The 23,010-nt window shown below is 39.2% G+C and overlaps 1 protein-coding gene across 3 annotated transcripts in view; it reads right to left on the bottom strand.

Moving 5' to 3' along the window:
* The window catches only part of ARHGAP24 (Rho GTPase activating protein 24), a 337,143-nt gene that overhangs the window by 201,493 nt on the left and 112,640 nt on the right, over positions 1-23,010 (bottom strand). For all 3 annotated transcript variants that reach the window (XM_048848049.2, XM_048848048.2, XM_048848047.2), the window contains exon 3: positions 11,008-11,095. In XM_048848049.2, the coding sequence (XP_048704006.2) occupies positions 11,008-11,095 (88 nt within the window). The remainder of the gene's footprint in view (positions 1-11,007; positions 11,096-23,010) is intronic.

The following is a 23,010-nucleotide window of genomic DNA, read 5'->3' as shown; positions in this document are numbered from 1 at the left end:
ACATTAATGAATAAAGCCATTCTGCTCTCCTGTAAAGGTAAGTACTATTGTCCCCATTTTACAGATTGACAAACTGTTGAAGCACAGACCAGTTAAATAATTTTATGTTAGTTGTCAGAGACCTGAAGGCCACTGAGTGATGCAAAGTGATTCCTTTATTCAGCAATAAACATTTTCTATAATATCAGTTTCCTGGCTTTTCTCTCCTGATGGGGATAAAACATTCTCAGATTTGTACAACTAAATTATTTAGTGTTTTGAGAACTTAGGGTTAAAAAAAAGCCATAATAGAAGGTGCAAATCTTATTCTATTCGCCGTGTACTGTATCAGGTGCTTGAAAACCCATGGCCAAATTTAGTGAGGACTTCAAAGTAAGCTAAACACTGTGTGTGCCAAGGGGAAAGAGGAGCAGTTTCTGTGTTACTATTTAATACCTTTGCTTCACATGTAGCAGGAGACAAACAGTTGCTGTTTCAAAACTCATTTATAGATGCAGAAGTGATATTCTACTTAGTACAGATAGCAAAAGAGTGAGTGTGGAATGTACAGAGATATTAAAACTCACCTCAAGCCATTAAGCAGATGGAAGATGGACCCAAGAAACCTAAAACTGACTTAAAAATAGAATGATTTTCCACGAAAAAGAGATTTTTAAAAACAAGACAAATATAGTTGTTTTAAAAAAAACAGAATTGCTAAAAGGAGTGGAAGTAGAAAACATCAGTGGGAATAAGACAGTTTAATATCAACTGTTTTAATACAAAGGAGATTAGGAAGAAAGGCAGTACACTACCTGAAATCCCATCTGGCGTTCTCCACCTGAACAAGGAATCTTTAAAAACCTTCACCAACCAGATGGTGTGCAATTAAAAAAAAATAAATAAAAAAAAGAGAGAAAGTCTAGGGGCACCTCCATCTATCCTGACTAATGAAAAAAATCATTTTGATAGATTTCAGAGTTCCAAGAATTAATCTTTCACACAATGGTGGAGATTTAATACCAGACTATGGGCTCTGGGGAACTGGTCCATGTACAAAACCTGTACAAGTTTATAAAGTAAATTTAGCAATCTGATGGAGAGTTATTTCACACTGTACTGAGAAAACCCAGCAGAACAGCCTCTTGCAGCAGCAAGGAGAGATTCAGACATGCCTATAGGAGCAGCTGTCCAATTCTTGGAAAAATAATATAACACTACTTAGCATTTTTATAGCACCTTCCATATTAGTGTTTCAGAGTGCTTCCCAAACATTAATTGAATAAAATATTACTACATCCTTGTAAATTCTAATCTCCCATTTTACAGATAGGAAACATGAGGCACTGAACAGTTAAGTGACTTGCCCAAGGTCACAGTAAATCATCATCAGACCAAGATTAAAACACAGGTCTTTAGACCCCTGGTCTTGTGCTTGAATCACTAGACAAGGTTTCCCAGATCATTCTATCGAAGTAGCACTGTACACTGTAGCAATACTATTGTAAGCTGTGGTATTAAGGGGCAGTACTGCACTATTTTAAATTCTGAAGCACATCTTACATTTTGGTTTACATCTAATGAACCACAAAGGGAACTAATGTCTGTGTGGGATGATAAACACCATCACCAGACTAAAAATGTTCCCTCAATATGTGCATGGATAGGAGCAGTTCCCTGAAAATGCTCATCCAAACTATAACAGGGATTTGTGTGTTTTTCTTCCACAGTGTGTTTTCTCCCAGAGTGCAGCCCTTAAGGTCTGACAGACGGCTCTTTAACATACAGAAGTGAACAATCCTTTAGGTAATCATCATTCATGCCTCCTACCATCTCCAGTTTTCACTGTGTGTTAAGAGCCCTGTGTTTACTGATGGATAGCAAAGCAGTCATGGCGCCTTGGGGGCCTGAGATTAGCAGAAACCTATGTGCAGGAACATGAACCTGTAGCACTGGAAGTAGAAATTAAGTAATTGTCTGTTCTCAAATATCTCAATTTCATACAAAACAAAATAAAGAAAATGCTGGCCAGTGGCGGCTCATGATTCCCCAGACCTCCAAGGAAACAAAACATGTAGGGAAGAATGTTATTCATGAACGGCATACAATTATGATGGAAAAAACTTCCACAGGTGATGCACTTGAGTCTGAATCTCACAACTTTTACAGAGTGCTGCAAGACACATCTGTGTCAATCAGCATTTCCCAGATATGCCGTACCAAAAGACTCCTCATGTCAACCGCCAGTCACTTATTATTGTGAGGAACTGGCTTAAAAGGAAAAGGGAAGAGAAATCTACCTTTCAGAGGTAATTTTGATGCACTGATAATGTTGTGAAGTTCTCAGATACCTAAGGCATTGTCTGTACTAGAATCACTTTCCTAAAATTTCCTATTGTTGCTATCATAATAATGGCAGTGGCCCTAATGGAATGAATGTGTAACCCACACACCTCCTGGGTGTGATGTTCTGTCCCATCTAGTGGCACCGAGACCACTTAAAGAGAGAGATAAAATGAGTCTCCTCTACAGCCTTAGCTAACAAGCAGTTGGCTTTTAGCTCACGCGATAGAGCATCATGCTTTAAGCTCCAGAGGCCGCAGGTTCGATCCCACCTGCCAATGACTGGGGTCTGTCGGTGTAACAAATGCACCACTGGGCACAGCTTTTTAACAGCCATGTAGCCCAAACCTGCTCAGAGTGGGGTTTTTAAAATGCCAACAGCTGCTCTACACCGCTTCTGTTGTGGCTATCACTAGGAGGAGTTACACCATGGTAGCAGTGCTGAGGAAATTTTAGGGAACGAATATAGTTCAGTCATGAGTTTAAGGCAGGTTGTGAAACTTAATGTTTGAAAAATGCTTTCAGGCCCTTGAATGAAAGGTGCTGTAGAAGTGCAAGGTAGTTAGTAGTAATATTACTAAAAGGGGTTGCAGTTTCAGACAGTCCTTATTTTGCTCATCCTTCGCTTCACTTTCATTCAAACGATTTTGACATCACAGTTGCTTGTATATCAGCAAGCTACAAAATTAAGCATACTGGATTATGGTGTGATGCTATCATTAAGTGATTCCTGAAGGAGAAACAAGTTGATTATAAAGGTGAAAAATATATACATTTCAGTTTAAACACAGTTTTAATAAAATATTAAGACCTAAGCTTTGAACAAGTAACGTTAAGGGTGTTAATTTGTCCAATGGAATTTCCCATGCATTTGGTCCTGCACTCAGGACCCACATCATATAGTCCTCTTCATATATTTTCTCAGACAAAGTTCCCACTGACTTCAGTAGGACATCTACCTGGGTAAGGACAGAGTAAAAACTGTATGGAGACCTAAGGAGTTGGTCTATTATTTACATTTACAGTACTGACTTGTACCTTAAAGGTCCCAGGGGATGAGGGACTCATAAAGGAGCTATACAACTCACATTTTTAAGAATACAGTTCTTTAAACAAGTTCTCCTTCAGCTGTGCCTCCTCAGGAAACATGCATGTAATATCATACCTACTCCATAGGGACACAAGCAACACATGACTGGAATGCCTTCTCACAGTGAAATACTAGAAAAGTGGTGAGCTGGCTTCCCAACACTTAGGCCAAACTGTGTAATCATTTACTGCTGCCATAAAGCAGGACCACCCGTTGCAAGCTGAGGTTAACATAAATAACGGGGGACAGCAAGGGAAGAATAGTAGGCATTTCAAGTGATGGATGCAAGACCATGATTCAGTGAATGATGAGGGAGGCACCATTCCTCCAAGATTATTTCCTTATCCTAGCCAGCGTCAGCTCTTTTATGTGAGAGGCAGTGTGTCCTAGTGGGTAGAGCACTGGACTGGGACTCAAGACCTCACTTCTATTTCCGGCTGTACTACTAGCTTGCTGTGTGACGCTGGGCAAGGTACTTCATCTCTCAGTTTTCCCATCTGTAATATGAGGCTAACGATACCTCCTTTGTACAGCGCTTTGAAATCTACTGATGAAAAGCACGACAGAAGAGCTGAATGTTTTATTATTTAAAAAAACTTTAGTGCTAACAAGGTACATAATGAAAATAAACAAACCCAATTATGTGACTTTCATCTGACTTTCCTGACTCCTTGGTCTGTATTGTGTCTAATTTAAGGTCTGATCCTACAAACACTTATTACCAAGCAAAAACCTACTTGAGGCAGTAGGCACAAAGCACTTTTTGTGACAAAAACTTTTATTCTTATATCTTTACAAAGTGAGATGTTCACACCTATGGTTGTATATATAACAGTAAATCAAAATAAATGCCTTAAAGTAGATGTTCAAAGTACTGCAATTCAAAACACAAAACCTTACATAAATCACTACAACAGATCTGGCGTCTTGTATTTTTTATTAGTCTAGGTATTTCAGTTCTATCAAAGAACTTACATTTTAATTTAATGCCTATTTGGGAACCATAACTGACAGCAAAACCCTGAAGAAGAGCTCTGTGTAACCTTGAATACTCGTCTCTCTCACCACCAGACGGTGGTCCAATAAAAGATATTACCTCATGCACCTGGTCTCTCTAATATCTTGGAACCGACACAGCTACACCACCACTGCATACAGCAGTACCCAATGTTATTCAGAGGGTGAAAGGGATTGCAAAAAGGCTCAGAACTCTTCTGTGATACTGGGGTCCAACTGACTCCTGAGTAGAACGGATCAGCTCTTAAGTGGTGCATGGACCTTGTGCTAGTCAGAGGACAATTTCATACTTTGGGTTTAAAAACATGCCAACACATGAAGTATGAACAGAATGTTTTAAAATGCAAATGGAATGAATATATTTTTAATTACAGCATCGGGCACAAGACTTTCTCCACAAATGCATTTCATTCATTCTGCTTCAGACATCATCATGTTCTGAGAATTATAATTTCATATGATGACCCAACTCCCACTCACATTCCCAAAATTGTTTGCATGTATTACCAACACACACACAAGCTTTAGTTCTGCCCACAAATCTGATGGACAAAAAGAAGATTGTCACTGCTATCTTGGTATTATAAATAAAATTACCTGAATTTGTAATGCACATGCAAAGGAAATAACATCAAGCTAAGACTGCAAATTTCAGTGTTGTATCATGTAACACAATGTTCAGTAAAATAAAAAAAAAATCAGTCTATCCAACTAGATATTTTTCTATGAAGCTATTTTCATGTATGGAAGTTATTGGGAGGAAAACACAGGCTTGACTACAATATATTTTTCCTTTGTTATACCCCATGAGTTCTATTCTTTTTCCAGCCTGCTGCAACATTGGCTTTATAATGAGTCACTAAGAGGATAGAGCCAACAAATAGCTCAGTTTCAGAACACTGGAGACTGAGAATTGTCAGTGAATACTCTCTCTAAGCAGTGGTTGTGACTGAACAGCAGTAATAACGTTAACTCTTATTGCCCCTCAGATGATATTTCTAAAAACCCTACAATCTTTCCAGATTGTGTGCTTCACTTTCAAAGTTACCTACTATTCCTTTTGATCCTGATTTTAATTTGGGCTCTAAAAGACCAAAACCATGGTACAAAGTGTGTGTGTGTTCAACTTCCAGAAGGCAATATTTTAGGAATTGCATCAGAAATAGTGCTGAAGTGTGGAGTAACTGCATGTTTATTGAAAGAAAAGAGCACTACACTAATGCTACTCAGACACTATCAAATTATAGTGGTCATCACTGAAGTCCATAATAATCAACAGTAATCATACGATGGTATCTGAAGCACCACAGTATTTCCCCATACTTGGAACAGGAAATAACCGCGGCAACTATGTGGAGTCTATTGGCCAATTTCAACTTTTTAGTGGCAACCATTGTATGTTATCAAGGAAAACCTATCACCGTGTAGTGTGAGTGACTCCTATGATTGAACAGGGAGAACTTGAAAGTTTAGAGTTAATCGAACACATTAAAATTAGAGGATACCGATATGGGGGGGGCGCAGCGGGCAGTGTTAATTAAAGACAATCTTGAACAATTGGTTTTTCTCCTCACATACAGTTTCTGTTTTAAGGTTTTGGTTTTGTCTCCACTTCTGATGCTGCACAAAACTATAAAAAAGAATATTTAAACTGCTGAAGATTTCAGTTCAGTTAGTAACTTTTCAATTCTGAAATCTGATTATGAAGCCTAAAAATAATTATAAGATATATTAATACAGTCACTTATACCTGGTTAATATGAATGTAATTTTTCTATGCACATTTTAAGTTTGATCTCAGAGCACAAACAGGACATTAAGTAAAAAAATCTTTGTCTACAGAGTTACTGATATGAGCATGTGGCTACTCAATATGTACAAATATCATTGGTAGAATAATTACCCCATTCCTTTTTCAGTTTAAGTCAAATGTGATGAAGTAGGAAACATTTTTTCAAATGCTGTATGTCAGCTGGCATTATCATATGTATATTCACTTCACTCAAAGAACACCGTAAAGATTGTGAAACTCAATATTTTCCATACTACTTGTTTGTCTTGTAGATCCTATACATAAACATCAACAGCAAAATTGTCCTAATTTGGTTATCCAATTCCATACTTAGCCAGCTAAAAAAAACTGCCTGATTTTCCAAGAGGATGTGCATTTACAGCTTCCATTGAAGGAATCCAAATTTGCCAAGTTCAGCCCAGCTGCTTTTTGTTTTCTTGGCTGTAGAAAGAGATAGTACAATGAAACTGTACTTTGAGAACTCACGATACAGATTGCTTTCTATGTTAGCACTGCCTGTTAGTTATGTGATGGCAAGCATTCCGATTACAGGCTACATTGCTCAGAGCTTTGTAACTCGGCCATGAAAGTTCATTCTAAGCTGAAACTTGGCATGTAAGATCTCAGGCTGGAAGTAAATAATTTATTTGCCAATGTTTCCGAAATCAGCAAGGAATTTTCAAACCATAGGAGAGGAACATTTTTTTTAAATGGTTAGCTAAAACATTGTTGTGCTCCGATAACTCAAACTCAGGATGAAACATGACATTTTTGCAGGCAGTCTAGAATACAAATAATAAAATAAAATAATAATAATACAAAACTATGAAGTGACTGCATTGCTGTGGATTTTTTAAGAGGAAAGAGCCAGATCAGTACCTGTTTCATTAAAAGTGGTCAGTGTTACAGAGCCCAAGTCAGCAAAGGAATTGTCTCTAATACTAATTCAAAGCCTTCCCATCTGGAACATGGTTCCATAGAGAAAAAAGCCAAAAAATAAACAAGAACAATAAAGTTTAATAGGGAGAACTAGATACAGGTTTACTGCAGTTATTTTCCCTTAGGGAAATTAATAAAAAAAAATGCATCTGACTAACCATTCCGCAGTTCAGCTGCCTCAATTCACATTAGTCATATATTCCTTCACCGGCCAGCTGAGCAGTGGCCTACAGCTGCCCCTACTGTTTTACAGAAGTGTTTTTGAGCCTACAGTTCCTTACATTTCAAATGTGAGGAAGAAAACATCCCACTGCCTTTGTGCCAAAGCTACATCAGAGACCAAAAAGGCCCTAGAGCCAGAGTGGGTTAATGGGCAGATTTAAGTGTCAAAGGAGTCAACATTTGGAGCACTAGCTGCAGCAAGGTCTCTTTACCAAGTTGTACATAGATGGTATGATGGCAAGGGAGGCATCAGAGCCAGGGTAGGTTGTGGATAACCTGAATTAGCACTTCCTCTCGACAGCATCTTCCAGTGGAGCTTGCAGTGGAATTAAAGCTGCTTCTGTCCAGCAGAAACTTCAGGGAGGACAGACAGCAACAATAATAAATTACTTATCTCCTCACAGGCTACTTACTTGTCCCCTCCTTGTGCCACTGCTGTAGTATGAGTGCTCCCATGTCTTTTAAAATAGCAACCATCACCACCATCACTTCAACCTATCTTTCCTGGTCACCGTTGCCAGCCTGTAGAAATAGCTTCTTCATTTATAATAGAACTCATTGAAAAAAAGATGACAATTTTCAGGAGAAAGTTTTTCCCTTAATTTTTCAGTTTTTCAATTAAAAATTAGAATTTTGGGGCTTTTGAAATTTGTATTCAGTAATTTTTCCTTAAACAGAGACTTTTGAGGGTTTTGTTTTCCTGTTTTACATTAAAATAACAGAAAATTAAAACCGTCCTTTAAAATGTTTGGTTAGATCAAAAAGTCATTTTTCAATGAATAATTGTTTATAAATTGAAGCTGGTAAAAAAAGAGTCTAATGTTTTATGTTTGCTTAGTATTGTACATGCACATTTCTACAGCACGTGAGAAGTGGTGGAAGAAACTATTATTTACACCTCCTTGCACCAGCTTCAATTAATCGGATTAATTGTGACTGTCACACTTTTAATGTATTCAAGTTCAGTCTGAGTTTTGGACAATTGTATGTGTCAGTTTTGAATTTTATTTTTTAGCAAGAATTGGTCATCAATCCATCAAACATTGTTTTAAAATTTTGGCTCTATTAGAAACTTATGGCATAGATCCTTTAGAATAAGACATGTAACTTAGCAATAAGTCATCTCACTCTATAGCAAGAATCCACTAAAGTATTAACAATAATAAACCGCTTTTTATTAACAACAACATGTTTATTTCACTGGTTTAAGTATATGAAATGTACTTTGACCCCACTTTAACTGAACACTTGGTTTTTGACATGCTATTTTTGGAGCTAAAGTTACTAGACGAAGTCCTCATAAAATGGTGACCTTATCACTTTATTTGCACTCTTCATACTAACTGTATGTAGTTTAAAGTCTCTCTTTTTTAAAACATGAATACAAAAAGAATGAATTAAAAGAGAGAAAGAGAAATAAAGACATTTCAGTATTTTTGACACAAGTTCCACGTTGGAGCTGTTACATTGGAAACTTGCTCCCACCCTTGGTGTGAAATAGCTACATTTAACAACCTTCCAGGCATGCTGCAAAAGACATCTATTTGATAGGGCATTTGGAGAAGGCTAAGGGCCTGTTCCTGGAATGAGGAGGAGAGGAAAATGAGCTTTTTGTAAATTCTTGTCTAGGTGGCCAATTTAAGTTACTGTTTCGGTCTGAAAGTTGTTTTTTAATGCTGGTAAGGGTATTATTATATTGTAAATTCAGTTTGGCATCAGGACACCTACAGCCTTTGTATAGGTGACTCATTATTTAAATGTAATAAAACAAATAATTAAAAAGGGGATTATAATATTAACAGTTAGTGATAGACCACTTCAAAGGTTCGGAGAAGCACCCAAAAAACAAAACAAAAAACACAGAAAAATCCCTTTATCTGAACTTCTGAAAATCATAGAATCATAGAATATCAGGGTTGGAAGGGACCTCAGGTCGTCATCTAGTCGAACCCCCTGCTCAAAGCAGGGCCAATCCCCAACTAAATCATCCCAGCCAGGGCTTTGTCAAGCCTTACCTTAAAAATATCTAAGGAAGGAGATTCCACCACCTCCCTAGGGAACGCATTCCAGTGTTTCACCACCCTCCTAGTGAAAAAGTTTTTCCTAATATCCAACCTAAACCTCCCCCACTGCAACTTGAGACCATGACTCCTTGTTCTGTCATCAGCTACCACTGAGAACACCTATCCACACACAACATGCCCCCTTCAGAGTATTCCTCATTCAGGCCTGAGTTGCTCAACTCATCCTTGTCCACTAACTGTCTGGCCTACAAGCCTCCAGGTTTGCTCTGCAGTTCCTACCCTCTCCCTTCCACAAATCCTCCCTTATCTCTAAAGATTAATTTATTCCAATACCAGAAAACCATTCTGTTCATCTTATCTGGCCTTCTGTATAACACAGGCCATACGACGCACCCAAAATAATTCCAATAGTACATCTTTTCGGAAAAAAGCATCCAATCTTGATTTAAAAATCACCAGTGATGAAGAGTCCACCACCACCCTTGGTAAATTTTTCCAGTGGTTAATTGCTCTCACTCTTAAAAAATTCATGCCTTATTTCCTTCTGAATTTATCTAGTTTCAGCTTCCAGCCATTGGATAGCGTTATACCTTTCTGAGCTAGATTGAAAAGCACATTATTAAATATGTATTCCGCATGTAAATACCTATAGACTGTAATCAAGTCACCCCTTAACCTTCTCTTTGTTAAAGCTAAATAGATTCAACTCTTTGAGTCTACCAAGATGAGTTATGGCCTGAGCTGCTTCTGTGCTAAAAGACTTTCAATTTTTGCATGTTTTGGTCCACCAGGCATTCTGGGGCACATTAAACTCAGGCGCCATAAGAATTCAAAGTGAAGGTACTTGAGCTTAGTTCAGATGCATTTAGACCCCACAACTGTGTGTGTGTGTGTGTGGTGTGTGTGTGTGTGTGTGTGTGTGTGTACTGGGTGAGAGTTGGAAACCATGGAGAGGGATAACAGAGGGGAACCGGCAAGTTGCATCTAGTAAATAGCAGGATGACTAGGGTTTGGGAAGGCAGAAAGGCCAGCCAGCTCATGGGTGGAGTGAACCGTAGCACTCAATGACCAGGGAGGTGCTCCTTTACCAAATCAACCTCAACTGTTTAGAAAAGGGCTAGGACTGAGTTTCAAAACAATGGGACTTAATTGTGTAAGAGCAGGTTCATGCAACCCTAGTCACAATGAAGGATCCTTAATACTGCTAGCCATGCTAGCAGGCAGCACTACACCAAACTGGCTGTTAAATCATTTTGCATTTATGGTACCACAGAATTCTCGACCTCACTTTGTAACATTCAATGTCACAAAAGCATTGTCAAATGTGCTTATCCTTCCAGCAGTCCATTTCACACAGTGCCCAGAGACCTGACTGCAGAACAATTGTATTGTATGTTCACAAATAAGAAATCATAATTTTCCTTCACAGCCTGGGGGTGAATGAATATATCAAAGACTATATCATTAGCAAAATTAACCAATTTTTCTCTTACACAGAAAGATTAATCATCTTCTGCCTCTGTTCAGGCTGAATAAAACCAGTCATTAGTCAACAGGAACAAACTTTTAAAGACATATTTATGGGGAATAGAATATCATACCTGGAATAACTTCAAAGAGGAACTTCCCTGGGCTTTCTTCATTGCCAGGATGCTCAATTACTCTGTTTCCAGGCAGGAAAATAGCACCCTAAAAATCAACAAATAGGATCAGAACTTCTGTCTTGCTCTTAAAATATTATTGATTTTTCTCTCAAACTTTGGTATATAAAAATTATTAAAGAAGGCATCAGTAAATGTCTGGGAACCTGGCTAGGTATGGGGAGGAGTCAGCCAAGCTAACTGCTGGTGCCTCCTTGTGATGGATGTTCAGTGCAGGAACTCCCATAGGGAATTGATACAGTGATCAGATAAAATGGATTGGTACAGGATTAAAAGGAGGCATTCTTTAAAGGAGCCGAGAAAGGGGGTTAGGAGTTCCTGCGACTGGTACAGCGTTGAGTTAACCCCTCCTTCCTTTTTGGGCTCCCTTTTAGCACTGGTATGAGGGGGGATGTGGCTGGGACCAGGATAGGGAAGGAGGCAACCCCGAGTGTATGGAAAGGGAAATGGAATTACCAACACTGTACCAGTTTATCTACCACGTACTCCCAGATATTTAAGAAAAAAAGTTGTGACCTAATTAAAACTACAATCGAGGCTTCTTCCAGCATGATCAGACAATTATATGGAGAGAGAGACTCTAGCCAGCTCAACCATGAACAACCTCCTGAACTGAACTCAATATATAAAGCCCTGGATTCTCCATGGTAATCTGAAACTGAACTCTGCAGGATCTCTGGATTCTGCAGCACTTTGGTATGGCAGTTTGGAGATTTTGCAGCATATTTAAATTAAAAACTGGATTAAAAATATTTTCATAGGAAAATGAACAGTACAGTCCATTTCAGAGTAACAGCCATGTTAGTCTGTATTCGCAAAAAGAAAAGGAGTACTTGTGGCACCTTACAGACTAACCAAATTTATTTGAGCATAAGCTTTCATGAGCTACAGCTCACTTCATCGGATGCATACAGTCAATGTAATTTCTCCTGTGATTTCTCTTATATGACATAACTGCATCATAGGGGGATGCTGGAAATTTGGGCAGCTGTGCAAGGGACAGTCAGGCATAAGGTACATGGGAAGGTCTGAGAAGCAGTTGTAGATTGTGAGAGATACTTGTAAAATCATCAGAAAAATTAACAACAACAATGATGAATTTAAATTTATCAATAGAAATAAGATGCCATGCAGACAAATGTGAAAGTTCATGCTTTTAGAGCTATTGTGTCACTTTCTGCAAACAAAGCAAGACAACACTGTATTAATTACACATGCTTCACATTTTTAAATTGATCTTCATAACCATTAGAGCTAGAAACGTTTTTTTTAACAAAAAAGAAAGAAAACTGACTCCAGAGCACAATTCTGTGACAAATGGTGGGAAAGGATTGGGTTTCACATCACTTTCTGCAGGTATATTTCTCTGCTCTCTACCTCCTGCTTCCATCCTGACCAATAACTAATCACTCTCTTCTTGATCCCCCCCCTTTCCGGGGAATCCTTTGTATCCTGTCTTCGCAGCCAGTCTTCCCATCCTGCCCACTTCAGCTGCATAATGGAGACAACCTCTGTGACATATGCTGAAAGACTTTATTACATATTTTATACCCTTTAGGTAGTACCTGGAATTTTAAACTAAATATTCAACCCAAAAAGGTTATCAAAACCAGTCTCCTGTTTACCTTGACATCACAAGATTAAAAACATTTTGAGATGCACTTAAATGAAAACATCACTGGGATCTTTTCCCTTGACACCCTATATCTGACAGATACATCATTCCTTCCTATGAGACTTCTTTTTTTCATTGTCATATGGTGTCATATCCTCCCAACCTTCCACGCAAGTCACAATTAAACTATGATGAGTCGGACATCGGAGGTACATTTTCAGAGCAGTAGGGAGAGAATTAGATGAATAATCTCCATTAATGGGAATTACATGCCTACTTCCCAATACTCTACAATTGCCACAGCAGGGTACGGCCTTATCTTCGAAGTAGATGAAAGGCGACGTATGTAATTCACACGTCTAAATAACTGGAGTCCATTTTCCATTGTTCACAGTTTAAGAGAACTGAGAATCACAGTGACTGTCATGAAGTCAACTGCATGATTATATTATATACACATGCACACACAATACTACAATTTAACATCTGGGGTGAAACAGATAGAGTAGAGCCAGGAAATACATAATTAGCAAAGATTCTCTCTTTAACATAATTGTGAATAGACTCCTAAGAAAGGGAACATAAGGAAATCATCACAAGTTAACAGCCACCCTGCTGTGTTTTAGATCACTTGGTGCACTGCATACCTTCACAAAGCGTGTGGGCTGAAAATCCTTATGGAACTTTGACTGAAATAACCGTGTGCAAGTCCCTGCAGGATCCTTGGCCACTCAGGGCTTTCCATTCCTCATCATACCACACACCATAGCTATGCAGGCCTTCACAGATTCAAGATGGACTCAAGTCTTGCTCCAAGGACCTGATTTTGCAAGGTGTTGAATTCTCTCAACTCCCAGTGAAGTCATTGGGAGATGAGTGAGCTCAGCACCTGGCAGAATTGTACTCAGCACCTCACCAAACTGAACTCGAGAAGCACAAGTCTTTAATACATGATGCAAAGACTTCTTCAGTTGTAGTTGCACATTAGAATCAACCACAACAGCAGACAAATTTTTATTTAATAGGGACAACGCTACACATACTTATTAGCCAGTGCACTATAAACGAACATTCCTTGCTCTAATTATTGCTTGACAGAAAATACTTTACTGTAATTATGGTTACACTAATAGTCTGTCCCTTTTCTCATTCACACTACTATGCTGAGGTAACTGTATTTACATGGAATATGTTTCAGGAGATCTGGGTTCAGTTCCTGACTCAGCTACAGACTTCTTGTGTGGTACAGGGTAAATCACTTAATCTATCTTGTATAGTAATATTTAATCTTAATACAAATCACTTACTACTACTTGTGGAATAATACTTCCTTTCTCTCACCTGTTGCCTGTCTTGTCTATTTAGACTGTAAACTCTTCAAGGCTGAGATTGGCTATAACATGTTTGTCCAGTTCCACAATCTCATTCGGCATCTCTTAGCACTACTGTAATGCAAACGACAATAAAGGACCATGTAACTGGACGGTTTGAGCAAATTCTGTTCCTTATGTTATGCTAGGATGAAAGAAACACAGCTCTTTTGCATATGAGAATCTAAAACAATGATTCAACATTGCAATCTGAAACTTTCCACGTGTCAAATCCTTTCAGTCTCTCAATCCGAGTCTCAATAAATTGGCTTGGAAAATAATTTGTTGGTAGTTCTTTTTGCTCAGAGATTTGGCAACTCTTTCATGGCTTCATTACCCCTCCCCATCTGTTCATTTCCCTATCCACATTTTAAAGATCAACCTAGTTATGCTGCTGGCAATTTTAATATTTATAGCAAAAAGTCAAACTTTTCTTAAGTTGGCCTGGATTGCTACCTAATCTTTGTTCTAAGGGCTGGCTATTAAAGCTGAACTTATTTGAACTTGTCTCTCTAAAGTTCCTCGCAGAGCCCTGCAAATGGTGTAGGGACATTTGATGATCTTCACAATCTACACTAGATTTTTGCTCTCTAAATTAACGATGTAAATCCTTCACTCAGATTACATTATGCTCCTATTGACTGGTAATGCTCATCATTTTTTCCTTGGCCTCCAAAACGTGCAGGAAGTACCACCCATCAAAGGATTTTAAAAAACTATTTTCTTTGCGGTTGCATAGAAACAGTGTGCCCAAGTGGTAGTCCCAGGTCAATTTTTTGAAGGGGGCAATTGAGTATTTATTCATTCAGAGCATGCAGATGCTAAACTATTTTTGTGCATGCGTGTTTTAGGGCCTGAAAAATGCACGTGCAGGTATTTGTGTACATAAAGCTGTATGTTCACTAAAGAAGGCCAAGTTTCAGCTTGTTTGAAAAAACATCTTTTTTGTATATACATATACATTTAGTCCTCTAAAACTCACTTTAAGATGTGTTTCCTTCTTTGATTTGAACGTTCTCTTCTGCCCCTATTTTGACTTTCACTCCAATCACCACCTTTTATTTCCCCCCCCAATCTTTTTACTATTACTCTCAACACATTTCTTTGAAGTGTCACTGTTATGATTTATTTTTAGCCCAAGTCTAGGAACTTGCCCAACCATAGCCACATATTTAGCTTCTTTTCTTCCAGGAATATCCCGGTACAGTGGGGTAGTGTACGTGTGAATGCGCGCACTCACACAGAAATTACTCCCACTAGGTAAATCTTTCTACTTCATTTTTCCTGCTCCTTTACTTCTCCTGCTCTGTTGTTTTTTAACTCTATATTTCTTTTAGTTTTATAAATTCACTATTAATTTTTAAAACAGTGTAAATTTTTACTTTTTAATCACTGTTTAATTCAAGTACAAATAGTAGTGGAAAATAGAGGACATCTCTCTAACCAAGCACCACACCATAGTGTCCGTGCACACTGTGTATCCATAGCTATAGAAATTAAGCTACTAGAAAAAAACCCAACAGTGATAACCCACAGTTATCACAACTGTAATGGCCCATGACATGCCAATCACAAGTTGAAATCAGTGTTTTCAGTTATTAGAAACAAGACAAAGACAGAAAATCTGACAATGTTCCTGCAAAGGCAAGGATAACAACAGACAGAAGGGTCTGGAAGCTTGTCATAGAATCATAGAATATCAGGGTTGGAAGGGACCTCAGGAGGTCATCTAGTCCAACCGCCTGCTCAAAGCAGGACCGATCCCCAATTAAATCATCCCAGCCAGGGCTTTGTCAAGCCTGACCTGTCAGAGAAATCAGAAAAAAAAAAAAAGGAAGAAATAAGAAAGAGTATGCTGCCCAAAAACTGTTTCCAAAAGGTGCTACAGTGTAAGTCTGATTCTAGATTGACTTGTTAGCCTAGGATTCTCTGCCTGTGGGGCACCGCATCACAGGAAACCATATTACATTAAAACAAAAATCACTTGCTTTAGTTGTATCCATTAAAGATTAAAGGAACTGATTTATGGAAAGGAGTTTATCCTCACACCTGCTAACTTACTTCATTACTGCTTTTATTCACCTAGGGGCAGATTTCTGATACTGCTCAGTATGTATAAGGGTACTTTAGTCTGCAAGACGACCCATTTCAATCAATGGAACAAACCACAGAGCAATACTCAGCAGGAGTAAGTATACCAGAATTTAGGTCTTAAAAAAAAGTTCTAGGAGCAGAACTCATCACCTTCTACAAACATCTAATTTTCCCCCTTTTCATCTAAATAAATGTATATAACATGTCTAATCTTGCAGGTTTTACTCAATCCTTGTTCAGGCAAAATTCCAATGGGAGCAGGTTTTCTTCAAACTTCTGCCATTTTTTTTAATTGCCGCCTTCTTATTTCTCTGAAAGATTCTCAACTGTTTTCTCTTTGATAATGGCTTCCTCTGTTTACAAGAACATTATATATGTTTTGTTTTTTTCTCTTCTAGAGCGAAAACCTGATACGTTTGACACACACTTTTCTTTAGAGGTCAAAGATGGAATATCCATATTAGTTTTTGGTTTGTTCCTAATAATTCCTGTTAAGACCCAGAGATCTGGTTTGATCCCATTTTTTACTTCCACAGTTATACAGATCTCCTGAGGGGAGTGTCTTGTTAAAATTTTCTTCTGTTAAATCAATCCAATCCATATAAATTTCCAAAAAGAGTTTTCTATTTCTGAGTAGGGACTGAAGGATTAAGCTCAATACATTTATAATAACTGCGGCTGGTCAAAAGTGATAATTTTTTTTGAAAATATAATTTTTGTTCTGCGGATTTTGAAAAAGAACAATTTTATTCAAAAGCTTGTAAAAAAATTATTAAAAAAATTAGGTATTTTGGCTTTCCCATTTTGCCCCTGAAAAGGGAAAAGGAAGCGACAAGGGGAAGCAGGGGGGAGGGCACCCAAACTAAAAATGTAAATATTACAAAAAAAAATCACTTTTGAAAAAAGGCCATTTTTCTAAAATATTTCCCACCAGCTTTAATTGAGAGCCTTATGCAGTTAATATCTAGCTATATACTTTGGGTCAATCTTTCTCTCATTGAAATCAGCTGGAGCTCTGAAGTTGGCCTCAACAAGAGAAGATACATTCTAACATTTGTTACAATATATTTGAGTTTGTTCAGGTCTTTATATGGCTAAGCCCAATGCAATACTTAATCCCCAATCCTGAGAAACCCTGGGCACTTCCTAGAAGTACTGAGTGTCCTCAGGTGCAACTAAGTCAATCTCAGCACCTCACAGGATCAAACCCATACAAAACAATTTTTCAGAAATGTATCTTTCCTCCCTGCTGTATTTAAGCCTACCATTCCTATATGCTAATAATTCCCTCATGACACGTCTGGCAGGTGCTAACCCAGAAAAAAAATAAAAGAGAGAAAGATTATTGTCACGTTTCTACAAGAAAATATGTTCTTCTGGGAAAAAACCCCAAAACCTTGTGGTTTGTTTGCCACAGTTTCCTGACCATTAATACAAGCTTTACAGAATTATTCATTGAACATTAAGCAATAAGAGGCCAGACTAGATCATCAGAATGGTCCCTTCTGGACCTGGCATCTATGAATTACACACATAGGCTATGCCTACACTTAGGGTGGCATGCAGACAGCGATGAAAGTAAAATTGAACTCTTACTGGTGCGGGGCCTCATGTGGAAGGGGTGGAGCTGGGGGGGGGTCAGCATCCCCCCAGGCAGCCCATCTGCACTGCCTGGCCTGCACAGTGGTGATTTAAAGGGCCCGGGGCTGCTGCTCTCTTTGCCACCACCACCACCCCGTTGGCGGCCCAGGGGCATGGGGGGGCAAAAAGGGCAACGATGTTACAGCACTGCCATGGCAACGCTTTAAGCAGAGTCCTCTGCCGCGGCAGCGCTTCAACATCGCTGTCGCTTTTGCTTGCCCCCATCGGCAGCCCTGCCAGTAGGGACCCAGCAGGGCTGCCAACGTGGGGCGCAAAAGGGGCAGCGACGTTCAAGTCGGCTGTACAGGCCGGTACCGGTGGCCACTTTTTACCAGTACACCGTACCAGCCCCTACCACCTTACTTTCACCCCTGCATGGAGAGTAACAGACACTGCACTCCCAGCTAAAACAGAATAAATATCAGTGTAGACATAGTGTGTACAGTAGGGATATGTAGCGGTGGATATGTAGTGGATATGGGCTCTCTACACACCCAAGGGGATATGTAGTCTACACGGGCTCTCTACACATCCAAGCAAAGCCTCCCATGCTACATGCCTCATGTCTACAGGCAGTGTAGTTTCCCGCTGCCAGTGTCTTTCCCAGCTGCCTCCTGCTGCCGGATCCTTTCCTCACTGCAACAAAGGGTGGGGAGCAGGGGGCTGCCGGAGCCTTTCCCCACTGTCTCAGTGTTTCACCGTGGCATGTAGCTATGCACCATAGAGATAAGTGTTGACACAGCCAGTTTTAAACTGCAGCGTGTAGCTGCACTTGTTGTGCCTGTAATCTCATGCAGATGTAAGGGTAGACATAGCCTTAACAGGACAAAAGTTGTGATTCTCATTTCTTCAGGGTTTTTTTTGTGGAAACCACTTTTAAAGTTTCAGTTAAAAACACATTCAGATATCCACATTAACCGGAAAAATGCAGTGGGGAATAAAAGCCTTAAAATGAGAAAGTTAAGGCTCCTATAGAACCATTAACTTATCTACATCACACCATTGTCTGTATCTCAGAGCATGCATTAAACATGCTAAATAATATATTTCAAGGGGCAAAACTCTCCTGTTTGTAGAATGGTCATGTTTGCAGCCAAATGCCCAGATAAGACAAGCCATGGAGAAGGTAAGAAGGGAATGCTTCACGCACACCTGCTGCTGCTCCTCTAACTAGCCTTCTGATCAGTGGTGGTAAGTAAGGGACATGGCCATCAAGTTGTTGTGACAACCAGGCAAGGTACTAACAAACTTCAACAGGACTTTATTTTTAAAGTGGAAACCTCTTTACCAAGCTGCTGCTGCATCCTCCGTAATTCTCAGTCCTCCTCCTCAACTTCGCCCCCCTTCCTTCCTGTTTCCTGTCCTTTCAGACTCCCAACAGCCAGTGCTCCCAGTTCTAATAATTACAAGCAGCATCTGAACACCACATAAGTCCACCCCTACATGGAGACAGGGGCCCAAACTCAAGCGTACGTTGGAGCTCTACAGAAACAACAAAGGCTGCTGCAGTAAACAGCTTCAGTAGTGGCTGTAGTGAACTTATGTAAGTGCTACACACCCTGACCTGAAGTTGAAGGCAGAAAAATATTTTCTCCCTCTAAACTCCTGTCTTATTTCCTGGCAAACATCCCACTTATTTTACCTGCGTGCACAGACTGGAATGCGGGCACAAGCTGTAGAGCTATTTTTTTAAAAACAGAAAATACAAGATATGCACAGTGTGGCCATGTTAATGTCACTGGGGGAACTTAAGCTTTCACATTGCTTGATTTTATTGTAATTGTGCAGTTTTAGCATTGCATTAATACAGGCCTTGCATTTCATTTCCTAGGATTATTTTTTAAAGGGATAAAGAGGAAAAGGAAACAAAGTGCCTGCTCTCTGGCTAGTTCCGTCAGTGTCCTAGCAATTTGGGAAAACTGCACTTACATGCGGTGTATGCATATGTGTACTGATTACATTCGATCCACACCTATGATAAGAGGTTAGGGCATGTCATGATCAGGCCTTTGGACAGTTGCACAGAATAAGTATGTATTAGTAAGAGATTTTCCATGGCTGATGCTCCAAACAGCGTTTTTTATACAGTCACAACACTTCATTAACTCAAAATCAACATTTTAACCCTAGCATTTCCAAAAAGATTATTTCCATGGTAAGTTGGAACTCTCCACGTTCACCTGTTCTTGAGTTATTTGAGGAGGAAAAAAATGATTTTAAGAACAGGAAAATGTATATTTTATCACCCTTTTATAAGTCAGATGTGGCTAACCAAAACTATCTCAACATTTCAAAAGAATAGTACAAAACAAAAATCATCTTTGGGCAGAGACCAAGCATGGAAAGTTGCAGCACAAAGGGGAACTTTTCTGGAAGTTATAAGCAAGCAGAAATATGGAGTTATAATGGAAATCATTTTGAAACCTTGGCTACAAGCAGTTGGTGACAAGTATAATAAATAAAATTTAAGACAAGGAGCGTTTTCATGCCTGATTCAGATTTCCATCTGAAACTGCTTTTTTAAACTCAAACTCTACACAGAAAATACATAACACTGGATATTGCTTTTGGAATAAGTGTCATTCATTGGACACTGGATCAGGAGCATGAATAAGTGCATACATAAAAGATACCCAAGACAAATAATTAAATATTTTTTTTAATTAATCAAACGTAACGTATGCAAAACCAAGGTGATCTAATCTACAGAATTATAAACTAAAATAAAACTACAAATGAGGGAATAGATGAAATATGTATTTAACTTCCCAGCTTATCATTAGCAGAGGTGACAAAGAGCTTTATTTACAATATATCACACCTTTTGATTATTTGATGTAAAAAAGAGCCTTTAATGCTTATTTTCTATATTTTACAATGAAATGTCTGACAAATTTCAGAGAAAATAATGACTAAAACCAGAACAAGACAGTCATAATATTTATCACCCATATCTGTTGCAAGTTCATCTCCTCCTGCAACTTGAAGTCTACATCCATGTTTAAGTGACATCTACATTTGTATTAAAGGTTTCAGAGTGGTAGCCGTGTTAGTCTGTATCAGCAAAAACAATGAGGAGTCCTTGTGGCACCTTAGAGACTAACATTTATTTGGGCGTAAGCTTTTGTGGGCTATAACACACTTCATCAGATGCATGAAGTGAAAAAAAGTAGGCAAGTATAAATATACAGCACATGAAAAGGTGGGAGTTGCCTTACCAAGTTGGGGGGGAGGGTCAGTGCTAATGAGGCCAATTCAATTAGGGTGGATGTGGCCCATTCCCAACAGTTGACAAGAAGGGGTGAATATCGACAAAGGGGAAATTGCTTTTTGTAGTGCTAACCATTGGCCTCGTTAGCACTACAAAAAAGTAATTTTCCCTCTTTTCATGTGCTGTATATTTATACCTGCCTACTTTTTTTTCACTCCATGCATCTGATGAAGTGGGTTTTAGCCCACGAAAGCTTATGCCCAAATAAATTTGTTAGTCTCTCAGGTGCCACAAAGACTCCTCGTTGTTTTCATTTATATTAAAGGATCCCAGATGGAAACACCATACAAGGCAATTAGTGAGCTTCATAAAGAAAAGATGCACTTGAATGGTAATTTGGGTTATTTTGCGGTCTGCCCACAAAACTGTTGTTGGAAACAAACAGATATCAAAGAGAAAAGGTTATTTTTAAATATAGCTTTGTTTGTGCAACATGCACCTGGCTTCTTCAGTCTGAGGGGGAAGTTTTAAAGAAAATGAAACTAAGAACTTTTCACTTCCCATTCTGCCTGGTTTCACACAAATCTGGATGTTATTTACTTCCCCTTTTTATAAGTTCTGTAACTATTTATATAGCATACCAAGAGTATCAGACAGTGAATGCTTGATTGGTGTCTTACGATCTGTCAGAAAGTTTCATATGAGCATTCAGGCAATCAGAGAATAAATCTGTAGACTAAAGAAACTCCATTCCCCGCTGCAGCATATGACTGAACTACAGTGTGGATGACAGCTTGCCTTCAGGCATCATTTTACCATCAGTCTCATTGCTCAGTTGCACTGGTGTGCCCATGTGTATAATATATGATCTTTCTTTAGTGCTTGGATAAACCATGAATTTTCCAAAGTGTCGTACAAGCTTCTGAAGTTTCAAAATGTTAAGTATCCATTCTCCCCCTCTCCAACCCTCTGCTACTGGGGGCGGGAGAGAAGGAACCACTACTCGGGAAAAAAAATCTCAGACCTATGAAGGGTATTCATCTTGATCATAAAACCATGGAACAGATTTCCAGGGAGGGTGAGGGCAGAAGGGCGGCAGAATGATTGCTTTGAGATGCTATCAAGAAAGGGGAAAATGTATTTTGCCTAATTTCAAGCTCATCTGAACACTGTGGGTTCAAAAGTCTGACACCGTCTCATGTTACTGGACTCTCATTCCACTGCTGGAAAAAGCAGCAGCATGGGGAAAGAGAGAAAATCTAGTGAAACACATACACAACGGGCTAAATTCTGTGTTCCATCCACACACCCTGTGCCACCCTCTTGACCCTCCCCTCCGCCCCAAGCACCGAATTTGGATCACTATTTATATACACATTCTTGTGACAAGCACATGGGGAATAAGGCTCATAGTCCCATCAACATCTCCAGCAGTGTGCAGCTGAAGGAAGAGAGAAAACGGAGCAAAGCTGCTGCACTCATCAGGGTCCTGCAGCCTGACTTTCCGCTTGCAAGGAGATTACTCAGCCCCAGCCTGGAGTTTGAAGAGCTGGTACTGGGGTGAACCTAGAACCCTACTCTCAACTCTCATCTCCCCTGCACCACCCAAAGGAGACCTACTACCTCTGTAGCACATAAACTATATCACAGCAGGCAGGAGTGGTCTGGTTAACTTAAGAATTTGTGACCTAGTTTTTAACCAGACCCCAAAGCCATCAATGGGAGGGGGACGGGAAAACCCCCAGTTAATATCTTGGCAGCACATCATTTCTACAAACCAAGTGACACTGAAATGATAGCTGAATAATTTTTTTCCTAGAAATGAGAATGCTACATATTAGAAGCCTCTAACACAGGAAAATTAAGTGACGGATGAAATATTTTGTTCTATGGGGAGTGGATTTAAGGAAGCCAGGCTAGTTTGGATTAGAAACTTAATTTGACAGTATGAACTCACAGTTGCAATATCTCAATTGTACTCTCTAAGAGACACTGTATCCTTCTCTAATCCC

Source organism: Caretta caretta, chromosome 4 (assembly GCF_965140235.1).
Source record: "Caretta caretta isolate rCarCar2 chromosome 4, rCarCar1.hap1, whole genome shotgun sequence".
NCBI classification, from domain to species: domain Eukaryota; kingdom Metazoa; phylum Chordata; order Testudines; family Cheloniidae; genus Caretta; species Caretta caretta.
The sequence above is the reverse complement of the archived record's forward strand: the minus strand, read 5'-3'. Positions and strand labels throughout refer to the sequence as shown.